The sequence below is a fragment of the Anguilla anguilla genome, chromosome 7 (genome assembly GCF_013347855.1).
Source record: "Anguilla anguilla isolate fAngAng1 chromosome 7, fAngAng1.pri, whole genome shotgun sequence".
NCBI lineage: Eukaryota > Metazoa > Chordata > Actinopteri > Anguilliformes > Anguillidae > Anguilla > Anguilla anguilla.
In genome coordinates, this window is record NC_049207.1 from 19,681,589 (window position 1) to 19,702,584 (window position 20,996).

The window sequence follows — 20,996 nt, forward strand, 5'->3', positions numbered from 1 at the left end:
TTTGGAAGGAAAAAACATTCCAAAAAAACCTTCTCTTCAAAGGGTTATATTCTAAATAATAACTGCGTGCGCAAGGTTCGACTAATTCATCAAATTTAATTTGAATTTAACTTGTGATGAGGAAGAATCAGTTAGCCTGTTGAGAAAATAAAGTAACACTAAACATGCATATTAACATACGCTCTATGACTAGGCTAGGCAAATGTTATGTTGGGTGGACACTTCTGGCGTGTGACAAAAACATAAAACAAATAACACGCTAAAAAAGAAACATTTTAAATCTTCTATTGTTCGTTTGATTCTATAATAGTTGTGACACCTGACCGGTTCATGCCTGTTTCGCAGTGCACTTTGGGCAATAGTTTTACAGTTTGACAGACTGCCAATCCCAGTCTGTGAGCTTGGTGCTTTGGTCTGTAGGAACAGCCCATTTTTAAACAGAAAGAAACACCTAGCCCTGTTGTAATTTCGGAGTGCACACCCTGTTGTTCCTCTCAACCGTATTCTGAGTGTTCTTTTAAACATGAACTCTTCAGTGTCGCATAAATGGGGATTTCTTGGGTGTTTTTTGACAACCTCTTTCGAAGATGGATTTGGGGAATAAAACGTTACCTGCAGCTCACGCATTAGTTTAATCTCAGGATTGCCATGGGCATTCATAGACTCATTGTGTTGGCCGTCTGGATTTAAAAACATAGCTCGCGTACAGGTGTTTATTCCGCGAATGACTATCTAGTTCCCCAGCTTTGGTTTGAATACAGTTTTTCGTTCTCTTTTTTCCTTTTTTTTTTTTGAGTGGGGGCGAATGGTAGTAGCAGGAAACTTCTTTCCCAAAGGATTTCGAGCGACATGGTGGAATTTGAAAAAATCATGTAAGTGACCTTTTTCGACATATATACCCTGAAAAATTAGTAAGTAAATTCAAGTTAGGGCGGTGCTGTAGTCAGTGCGATTAGATTTCATTGACAAGATAGTGCTTATTACTGCGCATTCGATTTACATTTTTGCCTGTGCTTGTTGAACGGATACTGATCATACCTGGAAGTTTCCGAGCTGAAACTACAGTGTAAAATTCCTTAGTACTGTAAATTGTAATGCTTTTATTTTTTAGTATCGTTGTAATTCTGAACGTTTTGGAAACACTGCCCATCTATAAAAAAAATAAAATGAAAATGACCTTAATTGCATGGGTACAGGTGGTGTGTAGTGATGAAGTGTTTGTTTATCCATTCGCGTTCTCTACATAGTAAAAGGTAAACTTTTACGATGTAAAGCAGACTGTTGGTGCTTAACGTTACTACCTACCCAATATGGTATATTACCTTGTATATTTCATAAACAGGAGCCACGAATGTGAACATATACTCTTAGTCCATTTTGACTGCTTTGTTCGTGAGCTGTACCTATTATTGTGCAGAGCCCATTAATAGTTAAATATAGTTGGTTCCTTTTCAAAGCTTAGTCATTGTGTTAATCTTTTTTTTTTTTTTTTGCTCTGCTGGACCTTAGTGTGATGGAGGTGGAATACCCAGAAGGAAATCCCTGTCCTGCTGTGTCCACACCACTTCCTCTCCAGACAGGCTCTCCCACTGTGAATGATGATATCGCCGCGCCAGGCATCCCAGGAGAGGTTACAGTGAACGGAATGGGTGCACCAGCTGGGGAACAGAGCGACGAGGCTGCCCCTCACACCAGCAGCCTTGAGCACGACATCGAGGCCTCCAGCATTAAACTGTGTGGGTACCTGAGCAAGTTAGGGGGCCGCCTGAAGAACTGGAAGTCCCGCTGGTTCACGTACGAAGAAGGGAATTGCCAGCTGTTCTATTACAGGACCTCCCAAGACGTAAACCCCCTGGGTCAAATTGAGCTCCACAACGCCACGTTCGGCTACCCCCTCCAGGCGGACGGGGGCACCTTCCACATCCAGACCCCAGAGCGAACCTACATCCTCAAGGTAACTCCAGAAGTTTGTGTTGGCTTCATTCAGGGGCACAGAAGAGCTCCTGAGGCATCCTGTTCAATTGAGTGGAGAACTACAAAGACAGGTTGTTCATGTCGTTACTGTTGATCTGCATCTGCTTAGTGGAGTTGTTCAGTGTAAGTGTTTAAACAGACAGGGGAAGAACAGAAAACATATCACTCTCATGCTAGTCTATTGATGTTATTTACTCCTAATTTTGGGTCATTTTAATGTCTTACACATATTTAGAGAGAAGGAATTCAAACATTTTCTGAAATTTGGTTTACAGTGTTAGTTGACTGAAGCCATGTGATTAATTTTCCTTGGGGGGGTTAAGCTGTTTTCTGTTGCATGTCAGAACTGTGTCTGATTCATTTCAGTGATGCAACCGATGATTGTAGCCTACATTGTTAGCCAGAATGATTGTTGCTTCATCATGTTATGAGCTGCATCTTTTGTCTTATTTTAGAGGCCTAAACAAACATCTAGCAACAATGTTTTTATTTCTATTGCAAAAATGTCTTTAAAAAGGTGAATGTTAAAGAGCAGTCAAATCAGCGATAAAGTTACAGCTTGGATAACGCTTGGTTAATAGAGCCCATTTAGAAATAAAACCAGTAAATACAGTGTCCTGCCAAGACGGCAACACTGTTTTCAGCCGTTATTTTAAAATTCATATATGGTTAGAGATGATTACATTAGAAATACTTCTGGTGTACAATAAAAATACATTTTCTTCATTATAGAATGGGTAAACGAGCAATACAGTATGTGGTTGCCTATGGTTTAAGTGTCATTTTGTTTTTTATAAAGGGCAGATGTAGGGCATAGGGTTGGGGGGGATAAGAGGAAGTTTGTGGTTTTTATTGCAGTGGTCATTGCTGCCGCAGACCACAGCATGCTTAACTTGTTATGTTGTGTGCCAATCGAGTGCTTTTTAACTATTTCTTTACACAGAACCTGGTTATCATGTGCTGTACCGGTACTGCTTTACTAAAGCTGAACTACGTGCCTTGTTAAAAGGAAATTTTTCTTTCGTTCACTTCTTTATGTATTTTATAGATATTTATATCTTATTACAATTCTGGGTACTGTCCTTGTTGGGCCCTATAGTTAGTTCCAGCTGAATGAACTCTGTCAGCTAAATCTCCCCTTATTCTATTTCTGACCCTGAGTACAACATTGAGAATTGAATTAGTGCGGTTGACACCACAAACATAATTCCTTACTGATAAAAATGCTGAAGGTGTTAAAAAAGTAGACATCATTTTGGTTAACATGTTACATTTTCAAGTGGCATTGTGACTGTGTACTTGGGTGTATATTATGATGAGCGATGTGTAATACTTGTGTTTGGGTGTTTTTTCTAGGGGCAAGTATTGCCCCATTTTTAGAGTCTGATGGCCGTGGCAATTCCAAAAATGCAGAACCTTGCACTAAACTCATGTTGATCAATGCAGGATATGTGGGCTGAGGTCAGTGTAGTGTGCAAATGGCAGTGAAACAGTGGCACAGTTGTGTCTGAGTGTGTCACAGATTCCCCCGTGCCCCGGGGTCAACAGCTGTGTCTGAGTGAAAGAACGTTTTTATCAGCACAGGCTCGGAAAATATGTAATTCTCCTCTGCGATGCGCAGAAACGGATTTTCTTTGTTGCATGGCTACACAAGCTTTTTGGCTGTTTCAGCACTTAACAGAAACTGCTGAAACAGAGATATGCAACTAGGATCTTGTATTTTACAGGACATGATACTGTACAATGTTTTACGCTGTCCAAAACATGCCTTATGACCATTAAGCATATTACTCTTCATATTTATGATAATCAGTAACATAAAAAAGGACATGTGACTCATAATTGAGCTCTATTCAGCAGTATCCGGTTTCATTCTGACAGTATTTTAGCAGGTCTGGCTTTAGTTAATGAGTATATGGAACAGTGTGGGTCCCCTTACAGGCTATCTTTGTTTTTTTTTTCTTGGACACAAACACAACACAGGTTTTTGCTTCTGAAACCTGTGTAGTCTTGCCTTTTCAAAGAAATTTTAGATTACACACACACACACACTCACACACAAACACACACATACACACACATGCTCTCTCTCTTTCTTTCTCTTTCTCTCTCACACACACACACGCTCTCTCTCTTTCTCCTTTCTCTCTCTCTCTCTCTCTCTCTCTCTCTCTCTCTCACGCACTCACTCACTCACACACACACACACACACACACAGACAGCCATACAGGCATTGCATATCTCTAAACGTGAAGCACTTTATGTTTCAGGCTGTGAACCACCAGGCCATGATGTACTGGCTGCAGCAGCTGCAGCTGAAGCGATGGCAGAACAGAGACCGCCCGGTGAGTCCAGTGACCGAGTCTACGCAGACCTGCGCAGGAGGACAGACCCAATGTGCAGGTAAGACAGCCGGGGCTGCAGGGAGATGCCAGGGAATGCTGTGCCAGCTAATGTCATTGCACCCTGTACCACAGAACACAAGGCAGTGCTGATCTGTGTAGCTCCTTTATGCTCAGCCCTGAAAATAAACTTGTCGACTGGTTTCTGTTTTAGAAAGCTATGCAGGCCCAAGGAATACAGTGGTGATAAGAACAGGAATTTTCTCGACTTGTTTGTCGAATGTGTCCTAAATAGTTTGTAACACATATTTCCGCAGGTGAGGTGCTCCAACCAAGCTGCAGGTCACTAGTGCACTCATGCATTCTTGAGCATCCATCCATTATTCCTACCCGCTTATCCTGGTCATGGTCGCGGGGGGTGCTGGGGCCTATCCCAGCATGCATTGGGCAAGAGGCACCCTGGACAGTCTGGACATTATTGCATGGCGCACAGTCCCAAACTGAACAACTACTATAGTCATTTCAGAAATGCAAAGTCAGGGTCTCTCCGTAAGTCCCCTATGGAGTTTGTATTTACAGAGCAGTGTAAAATGGTCAGCAGTATGGCATATTGGTTAGGGAACCGGGCTTGTAACTCGGTTGTAGGTTTGATTTGCAGGTGAGGCATTGCTGTTATATCCTTGAGCAAGGTACTGAATTTAATTGCTTCAGTAAATATCCAGCTGTGTGAATGGATTGTATATAAAACATATAATATAAAAAGGGAATAAGAGAGTTAATGTGTACAGCATGGAACCGTCAGCTATAAATTACACATCAAAGCTACTGTACATGCGCAGGATGGAGGTCGGAAGCTCTTGTGTGTGTGCATGTTGGAATGCCTCAGATCCTGGCACATTTGCGGTTTATCCGTACAGTGTCAACCCATCATGCTGTTATCTTTCATTTAGGAGAGTGCTGGTGCTGGAAATGATTTATTTTACCAAGTTCATCTATGAACATTTGGATTTTCAGCAGTTAAATGAGATCAGTTCCAGAGGTGCTGGTGTGTCTTACAAGTTACACTTCATGTTTACAGCATATATCGTATTTATTTAATCGTATGTAATATTATGTAATCATACTTTTGTAGATAATTGTTAGATTTAGAATGTTCATGTTTTACGTGTCCTTATTGAAATAATGAAATGCGGAATAGGCATCTATTTTCATGAATATTTGTGGTGAAGTGATCAGGAGGAACATTTTAAACCCACGGGATTCATCTGTTTTCCTATAGTCCCGAGTCTGGCCAGGCTGTGGAAACTGCAAGGGCCAACACTACTGTCACCATAGTTACTGGAATCTGTTTTCTTTAATCAGATGAAGGAAATGGGTGGGGAGATGCCAGGAGATCATTGGGAAAATGGGGAAAAACCCTTTGCTGGACATTAAGGAGAAGTAAAACTATCTTTCCCCTGAGGATGATAAAATGATAATTGCAGTTTGAGTCATAAGGCGGTAAAGCCTGTAAGCAATAGGTGAGTTGTGCAAATATTGAGACAGTAAGTTGTTTCCCTTCCGCTGCTCAGTGCAGTGAATGTTGCCAGTCAGTCACATGCTGTTGGGAGGATACTTGGCTTGCATTAATGCTCTCTACAGACTTACATACTTGACAGCGGAGGAAGAAAAATACTGTATCAATTTTCTGAAAAATAACTTCCTACCAAAAATGTATACCTCCATATTTATTTTACATTTGTACAGGTTTGTTGTGTATCTCTTGATGATATGACATTTTTTTTCCAATTGAGAGTTTGTGACAAAGGATTTCATTGTTTTAATTTCAATTGAGCAATAAAATTTGAATTTGAATTTCACCCAGAATGATTGTGCCTTCTAAGCCAGAGATGTGTTAACCATCAACCCAAGTCCTAACCAAAGGACAATCTAATCGGTAGTCTTTTATAAATGGACATGGTTAAACATAAACTCAAAGCATGAAATGAATAGAACCAGTTATTTGACAATAAGATAAACAAACTAAATTCATTTTGGGTGGAATTGCACCAGTTTATGCTGGACTATTTGTATGTCTGGAGTTACATGCTGTATTGCATGCAAAAAAAACAACCTGTTGTATTTTGTTCCCAATTCCTAAAATTGGCTGGTTCCTTTGTTATTTACGTACAATAATACATATGCAATGGGTCTCATACAGTTGCATTTCATGTGGTTCTTGGAGAAATGAGTTGTATAAATATAAAGTAGTCACCATCAGCAGATATGATTGACAAAGGTAACCAAAGGCAGTACAAAAAATACTGCCAGTCAACCTGAGTTAAAGGTAAACCAGTCAGTATAAAATACTGTCTGCAGGTGGAAGGACTTGTATACCCACTAGCCTGTGTGCGTATGTGTGTGCGCGTGATTGCATGTGTGTGGGTGGGAGAGTGCGTGTGTGCGCATGTGTGTTTGTGTCTATATCTGAGATCAGTTCTTGCAGAAGGAATGTGTTGAGTTTCATGCCCAAGGAAACCTGCAGTTGCCTCGAGGAGGGAGGATCACTTCTGATTTGTAGCCACAATAATCTGCCCTGAGTGCAGAGAACGGGACAGATTATACCTCTGAAAGGAAAGTGTCTATAAATGACCACGTGTCAAAAATCTATTTTCTTTATTTCAGTTTAAGATGTTTTTGTTTACAACTAATTTAGGAGAGGACAAGTTTAGTTTGAAGTATAGTTTAGGAATAATTCTTAGCTTAGGATTCTATAGCATGACTTCTTTTCCAAGACATCCATGGGTATTCTAGAATCTAAATTGTTAAACTATTCTCTGTCATAGTGTTTTGTCGGAACATTAGCTGCTAAAGATACTGTGCATAGATGACCTTTATAATGATGGCCCAGAAAGAAAACGTTTGGTATGTCTTGCCTTTAGGGCTAGTCAAACCACATGGTCTGTTTTTCATTCAGCATTCACTGCAAGGCTCTGTGAAAGTCACATAGTTCCCACCTTCAGTACCCTTTACATTATCGTTTATGTAGGAAATGTATGCAGGAATTATGGATAACATGTTTAAGGTAAGATATAGAATAGAATAACTTTATTTTTTTGCAGGAAGAACTTCAGGTATGGATGTTAGGAGGATTGTAAAATCCTGAAATTGATGGGGCTCTCTGACCCTATGATTCAGGGAGTCCAATAGGCATTTCTGCAGCCTATCAGACCAGACCTGGGTCAAATACGTATTTGTTTCGGATTCAAATACTTTTCTGTGCTCTGTTGATCTTGCCTGGTGTAACTGAGCCTGCCAATATGACCAGAAAGCAGGGTTCCAATACAATTGGTTCCAATAAACCAGACAAGATTAGAAAAGTATTTGAATCCAAAACAAAAAAGTATTTGACCCAGGCCTGTATCAGACCATTGAGCATGAGAACTTGACGCGTGTTTGGTACTTAATGTGCCTGAAGGATAAATTCTCTGAGCTTGTGCTCTTTTGAGTCAGCCAATATAACTGGCAAAAGGGTACCCTCCTGTTTTAAAGGCTTAATCCTTCTTTTCCTTCCTCTAACTTACATAATTGAAAAACCTGAACTTTTTCAGCCAATTTCAAATGTAACAGTTCCCTGGGGTTTATGGGCTGAAGGAAGGGGAATGAAAGCCCCTGCACGCTGGAGTCATTATCCTTTGAATTATGTGTCACAAGCCGAGCTTTTTCCCTAAATAAACAAATCACTGGGGGAACAGGCTTGTTAGTTTAGCAGCAGGTGTAACTGAAGGCAGAGTGCCTAAAAATACCTCTCCTTCCTCCTGTGATGGGTTTCATTTCATCCCCAACATCCTGCAACTGAGAAAAAAACACTATTATAAAGACCTTGTGTTCCTATTGTAAAAAAGATTTGGCATTGGAGGGCTGGTGTGTGCTGGGGTGGGGTGGGGGTTGTTAGGTAGGAAGTAGCTGTTGAGCTTGTTTGTTACACTGCTGTTCCTCTGCATTGTTCACGCAGTGTGTTCCTGCATGCACCAGTGTAGTCATTTCTCAACTGCATTTCCCTCTGCACTGTAATGGCAAACTACAGTTAACTAACTGTACTACAGGTATTTTGATGCTTGTGGTATCACTGAAATTGCAACCCAAAAAACTTACCAGCCCTGTGTGAAATATGGCTGATTATCAAATTCAGTTTTAATGAAGTAGTGAATTGACAGATTTAAAAGTTATAGATTAAGATACCTTGGTCGTTTTTTTTCCACATGGCATGAAGACTGTAGCCAGGAAGTGCCTTTGCTTTATTTCATTTTGCAGTACTGTGAGAAACATTATCAAATGCTTTGGAGATGGAAAACTGAGCAGCAGATATGACTTCATAACGTAGCCTATTTTGCTGTCGCTGCCTAAATATTTTCCATTAGAGATCTTGATTTGCTCTAAAGAGCAGATCTGAACTCCTTTGAAACTATCTTCTGGAACTGCACTCAGTAGTGATGCGAAGGGTAAATGGTGCAGCCATAGCATAATCATTTATTCTCTATCTTCTTCCTTATTTTGGTTGTTTTCAAGCCAACTTTCACATGGAGAAATGTAAAAATGGGTGATCAGATGACTGGCTGGAAGGGATCAGGGGTCAGGTGTACCTACTGAAATTAAATTCAAATGTCGACAGGTGCACCTGCATTATGGAAAAAAGCGCTCGAAAACCATGTGACTGAGATAAGAACTGAATAGTGATGTTATTGCTCCAGGGGTTGCAGTCTTTGAGCCACTGCAGTTAGTCAGAGATTCCTGGGAGAGGAGGCTCTCCAGGAGCATGCCTGGTGATTTAAAGAGGAAGGGGTGGGGCGCCGTTTGTCATGAAGAGGCATGTTCAAGGGGTTGCCTGGGCAGATTTACTCATGACTCCACTGATGTACGGAGAAAAGACATTTAGTCCATCAAGTCCATGAGCAGAAAGTGAAACTATCTACCTCTAACCGGTTTGTGTTGTTATGGCCTGACAACATTCAAATTTGGTCTTTTTATATAAGCACAGATAACGCAAATATAGAAAAGAATCATTTCTTTTATGTGTGCAAACATTTCATTTTTTAACTGAAAGTTCTCTCACTATACTGACTATATATTATGAAGGAATTTTCAAAGGAACTTCTGGCTGTTCACTGAAAAAGTACTGAATCATTACCTCTCTGACCTGTTGTCATTTAATATCTAACTGGAGTTTGAAATAAACAGGTTCTCTAGAGAGTTCAGTTTGGGTCAAACCAACCAAATATCTTGTGAGAGTCTGATTCTGAAATGCCTTGACCATCCATTCAAATTCTGCCCCCAGGGTTACATTTAGTCTTTTTCTAACAGCTTTAGGTGCCCTTGAATGACCTGACTGCGTGCAAACGGGTGCCCATTGTGAACAGTGTCTCATGGGGCAGGGAAATAGGAACTTGTAAGAGTGCGTCACGATATATTCGTCCTTCCTACCAGTGCACACAGAAAGTAACGCACGCACGCACCTACACACACACGCATGCACGTACACACACATATTCATCAGAGCAGGCCTTCACTCCTGTAGGGTCTGCAGGATTTCATTCTTACTTGGAACTTAACTACGTAATCAGATGCTTTATTGGTAAAATTAAGTCAACTAACTTGGTTTCTTTGGTCTAACACGGTTACTTAAAGCAGAGGATTGCCAAAAACTAGATTTTGTGGTCATCTGGGACCAAGTTTAGGGATTTCTGTTTCAGAGGAACTTGCCATTAAGATCTGGCCCAGAGTGAATGAGACTTGGGAGTATGTCGGCTACACGCATATGCTCAGTGCGGTCTGAGTTTCAGGCACGTTTTGGCCCATCACAGCCATACAATGTGAGGAAACCAAGCACGGTCACCAGCGTATTGTTACGCCGCGGCGCGACAGCTTCGCTATGTTATTTTTAATGGGCTGCATTATTTTTGTCGCGTATGTCAGGAAGTAGCCTGTGTGTATTGTGTTGGGGTTGACAGCTGTTGCAGGTCCACCATTCATTCCATGGCTCTTTTGTTGTTGTTTTTTCATCTCAGATAATGAAGAAGACTTCCTGCCGATAGTGAAGACCCCCACAGGCGTGGTGGGAGAGGAGGCTGCCTGTCTGCCTGCTCCGCAGCGTTGCAACCTGAGCAACGTCTCCTTCAAGCATCCCCTGACCGAGATTCAGTGAGTACTGTTAACACTCTTTTATTCATTTATTCATACACTGAGCCCCTGCTGTGGCGTATCACATCTGGTACAACGATATTCTCATTTTATGGTTATAAGGAGCGCACGAGACTCTGGGGTAGAAATGTGTGAATGTGAGCGTTTTTAATGAAGAGTCTGTAGCTCCCTTGTGAAATGATTTCTGAGAAAGCAGTCGGCACGAGGTTTAGTGACATTTGTGCTTTACATAGTTACAGCACTTTCAGTTTCAGCAGTATTAATAAACTTCATGCCAGCCAAGATTTGAATGCTCATGGCAGTGAAGTCATGTGACATTCCAGCAGTGATTACCTGTATATAAAACAGAAATGATATGTATAGGTGCATTATAAATAAAGCCTCTGTTTTTCAGTGTTATATGCATATATATAGTCAAGGGAATTGGGTACTGGTTCTGTTAATGAGGGTTAGGACAGCAGCTTGCTTGTGGTAATACTCTTGAGAAAAATCTGTAGCTGGAGAAGTGAATCTTGTCTAATGTGGTGAGGGGGGAAATTGTCCGACTGAAAAAAAAGGAAGCTCGTAGTTCAGGTATTGTTTCAAAACTGCATTATGATGAAGTGAAATAAAGATTGCCAAACTGGAGCTTTCCGTTGGGCAAAATGCTAACTGACAGACTGAGTTCATCCCTGCCCTGCAGGCTCTGAGTGGGAGGAGTTTGAAGAGTGTGATGCAGCTGGGGGGGGTCGTATGAGCTCATCCTGTGTGTCTCTGGCAGGAACTCTGTGCACAGCCTGCGTCTGAACCGCCTGTCTCAGGAGCTGACCCGGAGCAATTCCCTTTGCAAGGAGCAGCAGGAGACCTCCGCCTCGGAGACCTCCACCAAGAGGAGCCAGGACACTCCCGGTACGTCCCCCATACACCAACGCTCTACTACAGACATACTCCTGTCACGGTCTTGTGTACTTTGAGACATGCAAAGCAACAACGTTACAGACGCTGCTTGCTAGCGCACACTCGTGAAGACGCACAGTCCAATGCAGATCGTCTGTTTACGGTGGTTTGGTGGTCAAACTTATACAGTCTTGCAGAGGTCTTGTGTGTGCTTACAGTACAGTGGGTGTGTCAGTGTGTGTGTATTTTTGAATGTGTGTGTGTGTGTGTGTGTGTGTGTGTGCGTGCATGTGTGTAAGTTTGTGTACAGAGAGAGGGGAAAGGATGTTATGTCATGAACACATTAACAGAGAAAGGAAAGGAAAGCCTACTGAGACAGACAGGGCTGTCTAACTGTGTCCCTCTCCCTGAGACAGACAGGGCTGTCTAACTGTGTCCCTCTCCCTGAGACAGACAGGACTCTCTAACTGTGTCCCTCTACCTGAGACAGACAGGACTCTCTAACTGTGTCCCTCTCCCTGAGACAGACAGGACTGTCTAACTGTGTCCCTCTCCCTGAGACAGACAGGGCTCTCTGTCTAACTGTGTCCCTCTCCCTGAGACAGACAGTACTCTCTAACTGTGTCCCTCTCCCTGAGACAGACAGGGCTCTCTAACTGTGTCCCTCTCCCTGAGACAGACAGGACTGTCTAACTGTGTCCCTCTCCCTGAGACAGACAGTACTCTCTAACTGTGTCCCTCTCCCTGAGACAGACAGGACTCTCTAATTGTGTCCCTCTCCCTGAGACAGACAGGACTCTCTAACTGTGTCCCTCTCCCTGAGACAGACAGGACTCTCTAACTGTGTCCCTCTCCCTGAGACAGACAGGACTCTCTAACTGTGTCCCTCTCCCTGAGACAGACAGGACTGTCTAACTGTGTCCCTCTCCCTGAGACAGACAGGGCTCTCTGTCTAACTGTGTCCCTCTCCCTGAGACAGACAGTACTCTCTAACTGTGTCCCTCTCCCTGAGACAGACAGGGCTCTCTAACTGTGTCCCTCTCCCTGAGACAGACAGGACTGTCTAACTGTGTCCCTCTCCCTGAGACAGACAGTACTCTCTAACTGTGTCCCTCTCCCTGAGACAGACAGGACTCTCTAACTGTGACCCTCTCCCTGAGACAGACAGGACTCTCTAACTGTGTCCCTCTCCCTGAGACAGACAGGACTCTCTAACTGTGTCCCTCTCCCTGAGACAGACAGGGCTGTCTAACTGTGTCCCTCTCCCTGAGACAGACAGGACTGTCTAACTGTGTCCCTCTCCCTGAGACAGACAGGGCTGTCTAACTGTGTCCCTCTCCCTGAGACAGACAGGACTGTCTAACTGTGTCCCTCTCCCTGAGACAGACAGGGCTGTCTAACTGTGTCCCTCTCCCTGAGACAGACAGGGCTGTCTAACTGTGTCCCTCTCCCTGAGACAGACAGGACTGTCTAACTGTGTCCCTCTCCCTGAGACAGACAGGGCTCTGTAACTGTGTCCCTCTCCCTGAGACAGACAGGGCTCTCTCTCTAACTGTGTCCCTCTACCCTGAGACAGACAGGGCTCTGTAACTGTGTCCCTCTCCCTGAGACAGACAGGGCTCTCTCTCTAACTGTGTCCCTCTACCCTGAGACAGACAGGACTCTGTAACTGTGTCCCTCTCCCTGAGACAGACAGGTCTCTCTAACTGTGTCCTTCTCTGTAGCTTCCACCTTGCCTGAGGTGGCCATACTGCTGGCTGACTCCAGGAGAAAGGCGCAGTCGCTGTCCCCGACTTTACGCTGCAGGAAGAAGAAGAGCACCAGCTCGGCAACTATGCCTGCAGACTGGAGGCAGATTGGCACAGACCGGATCTCCCGTCTCCAGCATGAGGTCTTCTCTCTGACCGAGGAGGTCAAGTCTCAGAAGGTAAGAGCCTCTGTTTATCTGCCTGTTCTGTCAATTTGAGTTACAGTCAAACTGAAGAAAAACATAAATCTACCAATCAACCTGGGCACAGGGCCAGAAGAAGCAACCCTCAAATGACGACTGGAGGGAAATGAGTACTCCAGTGTTGCAATATGTAAAATGAGTATTGGTTAACTCAGCCTTCTACGTGCAATGCTGGGTGGGGAAAATCCCCTCAACTTAAGCTGGTTTGAAGGGGAAATTTTGCACTTTACTCCAGCACCAGATGTTAGGATACAATGAAATTGTATAAGTTCTGAGCTCATAAAAAAAAATGAATTGAAAAATACTTCCTCGTGAGCCAGGTAAAATGAGATATTTCCTGATAACCCAGTCTGTGATGTCACTTCCTGCCAGGAGCTGGTGTGGCTGCTGCACAAGGCCCTGGAGGCGGCGCAGCAGGAGAAGCGCACTTGCACACAGTTCCTGTCGGCCGAGGGCGAGCAGGAGCGCCTGGAGCTGCTCCGCCACCGGGAGCGCCACGTGGCCGACCTGGGCTCCCAGCTGGAGGCCCTGCGTGGCCACAAGGAGGCGCTGCAGCACAGCCTGGCGCAGAAGGACGCCCACATCACCGAGCTGCAGGAGCACGTGGTGCTGATGATGGAGAGGAACCACGCCAAGCAGGAGGTCATCCTCAAGCTGTCCGAGCAGGTGGGCGCCCAGCCCGCCCCCGTGGACGCCGAGATGCGCCGGCAACAGCAGGAGGAGGTCGAGAACCTCAAGGTGAGACGGCTGTACTTCTGGGACGCGCCCCCACACAGTTCAACCGGCTAACAGCGCATGCTAATAACCTGGAAGCCTGCCGTCCATCTCAGGACAGAGGTGCCTAACAGTCACACTCACGCTTATGGTTGACTCACCTGTGGTAGCCGCGGTAATTGCATAACTGCAGCGAGACTGCAGGCTTCGCGAGAGTGAGTGTTGATGGTGGGAGTGCGAAAGGCCTCACCACTACACCACTGCGAGACTAAAGCGCTCAAATCGCTCGCCTGAGCCCGCAGCTGTGGTGAGTCACGGGGGGTGTCAAAACCCACTCGGCTGGAGACCCTGAGGCGTTAACTGGCAAGTCCCTCTAGAGCAGCGGTTTGTTCTTAAGCAGGCCTGTGTTTGCAAGCAGCGATCTGCTTGCTGTGAAATGGCCAGTCTCACCGGCTCCCGGGGGACAGTTTGAGCCTTGCTGTCGGAAGGATCGTGCTGTCCTTCGCAGTACTGGGAGGGTCTCACACAGCTGGGCGGGACCGATGTGAATCAGGCTGTCACTGGCATGGCGAGTCAAACAGTGGGACGACAGAAGGAAGAGTTCATCGTGACTCATAGAGTGCTCATCCAGAATGTCTCCCTCTCTACCTCTGTCTCCCTTCATCCCTCACCCGCAGGACGACATTGAGGCCTACAAGATCCAGAACAAGTTCCTGAACTCGGAGATCTACCAGCTGACACAGCTGTGGAGGAACAGCTCGGAGCAGGGCAAGAGCCTGATGGTGAAGGTGGGTCAGCCTAGGCCCCCCGGTCTAACCGGTCTACTGTAAACTGGGCCAGTGTGGCAGTCATACACCTGCCCTCTCTCTACCACACGTCCGTCAGCAGTGCCCTCAATAGCAGGGGATTGTGGGTAGCAAGGCAGCCATTTGGAACTTCAGCTCCAGGTTCATTTGCCTTGAATAGTATGACCGTAACTGCAGTGAGACCGATCACTAGACCAGTTACCAGTGGGCCGTTGTACACTGTGACTGTTAATGATGTCAGTGACAGGTAACCATGTCTATGACCACAAATAAAACACTGTGAGACCAAACGCTCAAACCGCTCGCCTGACCCCTACACCTCAGCCACACTACAGCTTATGAACTGAAACAAAGTCCATTGTTATCACGCTGACTGCCGGTACAGCTCCACTGCTCTCTGCATGAACATTTTCATAACAGAGCTAACATGGCGTTACGCTACTTAACTGAGCTTATTACTTAAGCACTGAAATGATCTTAAACTCAAAATATCCTGTTTTAAAACCTGTGCTCCAGAAGAAACCTAGAGGAAAATTAACAAATTCAAAATATTTCAGTAATTAAGTGATTAAGTTTTCTTAACTTGAAAAAGCAGGTGGGAAATGAAAGGCGACTGTTAATAATTTATGTGCAGGTCTGCTGTGTTCCAGTTCATTAATGAATATGACATATGCTCTCTGTGTGTCTGTGTGCTGTTGGCAGTGCGCCTACCTGGAGGCCAAGAACTGTCAGGTGGAGAGCAGGTACCTGGGTGTCCTGCGCAAGCTGCAGGAGAATAAGGGCCTGGACAGCACCCAGCAGGAGGCGGTCAAGAGGCTGATCGTGGACGCGCTGCAGGGGGACGTGACCGACAGCCTAAAACTCAACCCTGTGAAGTAAGGGAACGTTTTTTTCTGAAGGCCTGGCGCCCTACACACGGTTTAACTGGAACCTCCCCTGCTGTGTGTCTCACAGTCATGTCGTAACAGCTAAGGAAACGGAAGCAACCATGGGTCTTCTGCCAGCAGTGGCTAATAAGTCATCACAGAGTACTCACCCATAAGTATGGCTCTGCCCATAAGCAATAATTCATCTTGAGTGACAGAAAGAGGTCAATGCCACATTTTGGGTTACTGGCAAGTGGATAGTGAAATACATTACTGAAAGTGTTGTATTATGGTAACAGACAATTAAATTTATTTTTCAGGCTTGAAGAAGATGAAGACCAAAAGCAAATAAATGGATGACTATTGTACTGCAGGAGAATAATTTTCTGAGGATGGCAAGGGAAGGGGGAAAGATTATTTAACTCCAATGTTTTCTGCTGTTTCCCTCCTCCGCCAGGGAATATGACGAGTACGGCTTCAAAGTAATCGCCGACTACGAGGTGGAGGACATGAAGCTGCTGGCCAAGATCCAGGCACTGGAGATCCGCTCCAACAACCTGCTACAGCAGGAGGCGGCGGACAGGCCGCTGCTGGGCCGCTGGGCACAGTACATGAGCGGGCGGCCCCCGGGCGAGCTGGCCGCCTCGCCAGAGCTAAAGGCCCTGCTGCGGGCCGGCATGCCGCGGGAGTACCGCCGCCAGGTGTGGCGCTGGCTGGTGCAGGTGCGCACCCTCTCGCTCCGGGAGCGCTACCCGCAGCGGTACCAGGAGCTGTGCGACAAGAGCCAGGCCTCCCAGCACCCGGCCTACCGGCAGATCCAGCTGGACCTCCACCGCACCCTCACCAGCAACCAGCACTTCTCCTCGCCCTCCAACCCTGCCGTGCAGCAGCTCCACCGCATCCTGCTGGCCTTCTCCTGGCAGAACCCCACCATCGGGTACTGCCAGGGCCTCAACAGGTAAAATGCATCCGCCATTACTATAGCCAGGGCCTAAACAAGCACATCTATCATTACTACAGCCAGGGCCTAAGCAAGTACATCTACCATTACTGCAGCCAGGGCCTAAACATCTACCATTACTATAGCCAGGGCCTAAGAAAGCACATCTACCATTACTATAGCCAGGGCCTAAGAAAGCACATCTACCATTACTATAGCCAGGGCCTGAACACATCTACCATTACTATAGCCATGGCCTAAACAAGCACATCTACCATTACTATAGCCAGGGCCTGAACACATCTACCATTACGATAGCCAGGGCCTAAAGAAGTATATCTACCATTACTATAGCCAGGGTCTAAACAAGCACATCTACCATTACAGTAGCTAGGGTCTAAAGAAGTACATCTACTATTACTATAGCCACGGTCAAACAAGCACATCTACCATTACTATAGCCAGGGTCTAAACAAGCACATCTACCATTACTACAGCCAGGGTCTAAACAAGCACATCTACCATTACTATAGCCAGGGTGTAAACAAGTACATCTACTATTACTATAGCCATGGCCTAAACAAGCACATCTACCATTACTATAACTAGGGTGTAAACAAGCATATCTACCATTACTATAGCCAGGGCCTAAGCAAGCACATCTACCACTACTACAGCTAGGAGCTTAACAAGTACATCTACCATTACAAATGTGAAGAGTGTGAATAGGTCCAATATATCTGCCTTACCGCTGCTTGGATCTGAAAACCAACTATAGACAGTGATACAACTTCCAACGTACACAATAATGAGTAGTAATTAGTAATAAAAACGGTCTTTCATAATAAGTAGTACAGTAGGATAATTAACGACGCCAGCATGGCCTTAACAATGAAGAATATCGCATGGGGTACATGACCAATTAGATTGTACAGTCCAGTGCCCCCCACCCCCCCTCCCCCAACGCACCATTACCAGCAGTGCATTGTGGGGTTATGACGGCTGTGACTCAGCAGTGTAATTCACACAGGCTGGCTGCCATCGCTCTCCTGGTGCTGCAGAGTGAGGAGGATGCCTTCTGGTGCCTGGTGGCTGTGGTGGAGACCATCATGCCCCAGGACTACTACAGCAAGAACCTCATCGCCTCTCAGGTGGGTGATACTGAGCATGCTCACAACTCTGCAGCTGAAAAGCTTCATAAATGCTAAGTGCTGGATGGGTTTCAAGGGTTACGTTCAGACTGCAGAGAGCATAACCCAACTTCAATTTGTGTGTCCACACATTATTTGCATGTAAGTTGTCTGGTAATGTAATAGATTTATTTCCACTTGCAGATGTGGCACAAATTGGAACTGAAAAGATGGAACTAAATGTGGTTTTTGCTAAACGCACTTCTAGAAACATCCAGACCGTTTCAAATATTAGGGAACTGGGCACATTTGGGCTGCCGTCTGAACATAGCAATCATTTAGCAGATACACTGCTAAAGTAGCACAGAGTAGAATTATCTGTACTTTGTAGTGACAGTTGACCTTTCGGCTTTTCATTGTGGCAACAATGCCACTTGGCAAAATAACAAAATAAAGTGCACAAGTGCATTCATTCATTAACTGCGGAAACGCTAAACCACACGTGCACCCTGGGTACAGACGGTACTGAACGCGTCGGCCCCCTGTCCCCCTCAACCCCACAGGTGGACCAGAGGGTTCTGAAGGACTTCATGGTGGAGAAGATGCCAAGGTTGATGGCCCACTTTGAGGAGCACAACATAGATGTGTCCCTCATCACCTTCAACTGGTTCCTGGTGGTGTTCGTGGAGTGCCTGGCCAGTGACATCCTTCTGCGTGTGTGGGACGCCTTCCTGTACGAGGGCACCAAGGTAGGGGCCACAGAGGGGCACTGCTTCCCTGTCTGAGGGTTGTGCGTGTGTGGTGGGTACTCATGACCCAGAGGAACTCTGTAGTCAGCTTCCCAGCCTTTGTCAAGACTGTGGTTCCAAATCATTGCACTAATGCCCTGTGCTTACAATGTTACCACAGAATTTACTTCATTTCATTAGAGAAGCAGCACTGTCCAGCCTACCCATTACTGATCTGTGAATTTAACCATCTGCCCCAATGAAGAAACCAGGGAAGACAGAAAATCCTCTTCTCCTGTGTCCATTCAGTTATTTTGTATGTCAGTTCAAGCAGTGTGCCAGAGGACATGAACATGCACCACATCAGCATGAATAAGTCTGAATAAATGGTTTTCCAGGTAATATTTCGCTACGCCCTGGCACTCTTCAAGTACAAAGAGGAGGACATCTTGAAGATCCGTGACAACGTAGAGATCTACCAGTACCTGAGGTTCTTCACCAAAACCATCTCAGACAGCAGGTAAAGGGGTGTACATGGCGTGCACGTGACTCGCAATCAGTCACACAGACCCTAAGAGCGGAACTACCTTGTGGTAATAGTGGCGGCTTAGAAGTTAAATGACTTTTACGAGCTACACAAGGTCACAGAAGGTAGAAAATGTATTCTGTCACCTTAAATATTTATACAATTAAAAATTGTACTGTCATGCATGACCTGAACTATAAATGTATTCTGCACCTTGAGATTTTTTTCCCTCACTTAGAAATTTTGCTCTTCTTGACTTAACTGTACTGCTGCAAGTTCCTGGCAACAGTCTCTGAGCAGCTATTTTTGCATTAGACAGATACGGTCATAAATAATTCAGTACAGCAGCAGTAGAGGACTGTGCTGAACACATGCGGGGAGATGCAAGCACCAGCGAAGTGCATTGTAGACAGCATTAGCATAGTCTAAAAATCCACATCACAGAGACGGCCGAACAAGATGTGACGTTGATTTAGTACTACGGCTCTACTCTGTAAAATTTGGGGTTGACTTCCCATTTTGGTTAGCCTCCTCCAGTGTGTGGCTGACCCAAATTCTGAGCCCTCGTTAAACTTAAAGACCCACTAATGAGTCGCCACCTGAAACGCTGTGAGGGAACTGGGGAAAGCGCCTGTGTGCTAAAAACCAGGCTGTTGCCGAGGCGGAAGACGTATCCCGGGAGCAGGCTGGTTACCCCGCGCTCTCTCCCCGCTCCGCAGGAAGCTGACGAACATCGCCTTTAACGAGATGAACCCCTTCCCCATGAAGCAGCTGCGCGCCCGCCGCGCCCTGCACCTGGAGCGTCTGCAGGCCGAGCTCAGCGAGCTGCAGAGGATCCAGGAGGAGTTCGTCGCCGAGAGCGCCGAGCGCAAGGACAAAGACCTGGACGAGGACGAGGACGCGTGACCTCGGCCCGAGTCCGGAGAGTTCCATTATCAGCGGGTGGGCGGTGGGGAGAGAGACCGGGGTCGAGAAGGATCCGGAAGCCTGACTTAGTATATCACCACTGCAGGCCAGTGGAGCAAGGCCAAACTATTCACCTGCCTATCAGCTTAAAAATGACAAACAATGGAAGTTAATATTTAACCATTTATTCTGAAGGAATCCTTTTGTATAATTTATAGCACTTCACATTACATGATCATTGTTGTAAATGCAGTTTTTGGACTGGAAAGTCTGGCGGATGTCTAAAGGAGGTGGAGTCTTCGTGATTGGTCACTAGAGGGCAGTGTAACAATAAACTTGCCCAAGGGAGGGACAGTGCAATCTGGGCCATCCAAGGTCTCGTCTGGCCAAAAGAGCTGTGATAAAGTAAATCCATTGCAAATGATGGTATTCAAAACTGAGCCCAACTACAGTAGCATGCACACAGTGGAAACTTATCTGCTTTTACCAGCCTCATCCTACTGTGTAAACAGCATCTCCTACAGTAGGAAATTACTTACTGCAAGCACTCGTACTGGTACCACAGGAAAGGTAAAGAGCAATAGGTAGGAAGGTAGTGACAATAGAGTGGATGACATCATGCATGTCATTAAAATCCCTTTCCACAGTGTAATTATGGAAAGGCAGAATGTCACATCTCATTTTGAGGTGAATTATTTTTTTATGGCATTATTTGAGCATTGAGCTGTACATATTGAATACTGGGGATATGGTTCTCTACATTTGTTTGTATTGCTATACAAATCTTCACAGCAAGTTAGTAAAGTTTTATTTTTCACTGTATATTCCAGCTGAAATATACAATCACTGTAAGTTACCTGAAGAAATTTGAATACATTCAAAAGCATTTTGTTATCTGTACATAAATGTATATTTCCTTATGGTTTTCTAATGCAGGCAGCATTGTTTTTCTTATTAAATGAATGTTTGTTCACCATAAGCCTGTCTAAATACTTTTTACCCTTTATTAAAGGAGTTTACTGTTTGTATGAACAGACACAAAAAACAAGGTTACACAAA

At 45.1% G+C, this 20,996-nt stretch overlaps 1 protein-coding gene across 1 annotated transcript; it reads left to right on the forward strand.

Moving 5' to 3' along the window:
* The first annotated feature begins 401 nt into the window (after positions 1–401).
* Positions 402–20,916, forward strand: tbc1d2 (TBC1 domain family, member 2). Its single transcript, XM_035425509.1, has 14 exons — positions 402–872; positions 1,510–1,954; positions 4,246–4,378; positions 10,362–10,494; positions 11,255–11,382; positions 13,095–13,297; positions 13,694–14,059; positions 14,713–14,823; positions 15,544–15,716; positions 16,165–16,665; positions 17,678–17,798; positions 18,341–18,526; positions 18,904–19,025; positions 19,751–20,916. The coding sequence occupies exons 1-14, from the start codon at positions 850–852 to the stop codon at positions 19,935–19,937; spliced, it is 2,832 nt and encodes a 943-aa protein (XP_035281400.1). The 5' UTR covers positions 402–849; the 3' UTR covers positions 19,938–20,916.
* The last annotated feature ends 80 nt before the right edge of the window (positions 20,917–20,996 follow it).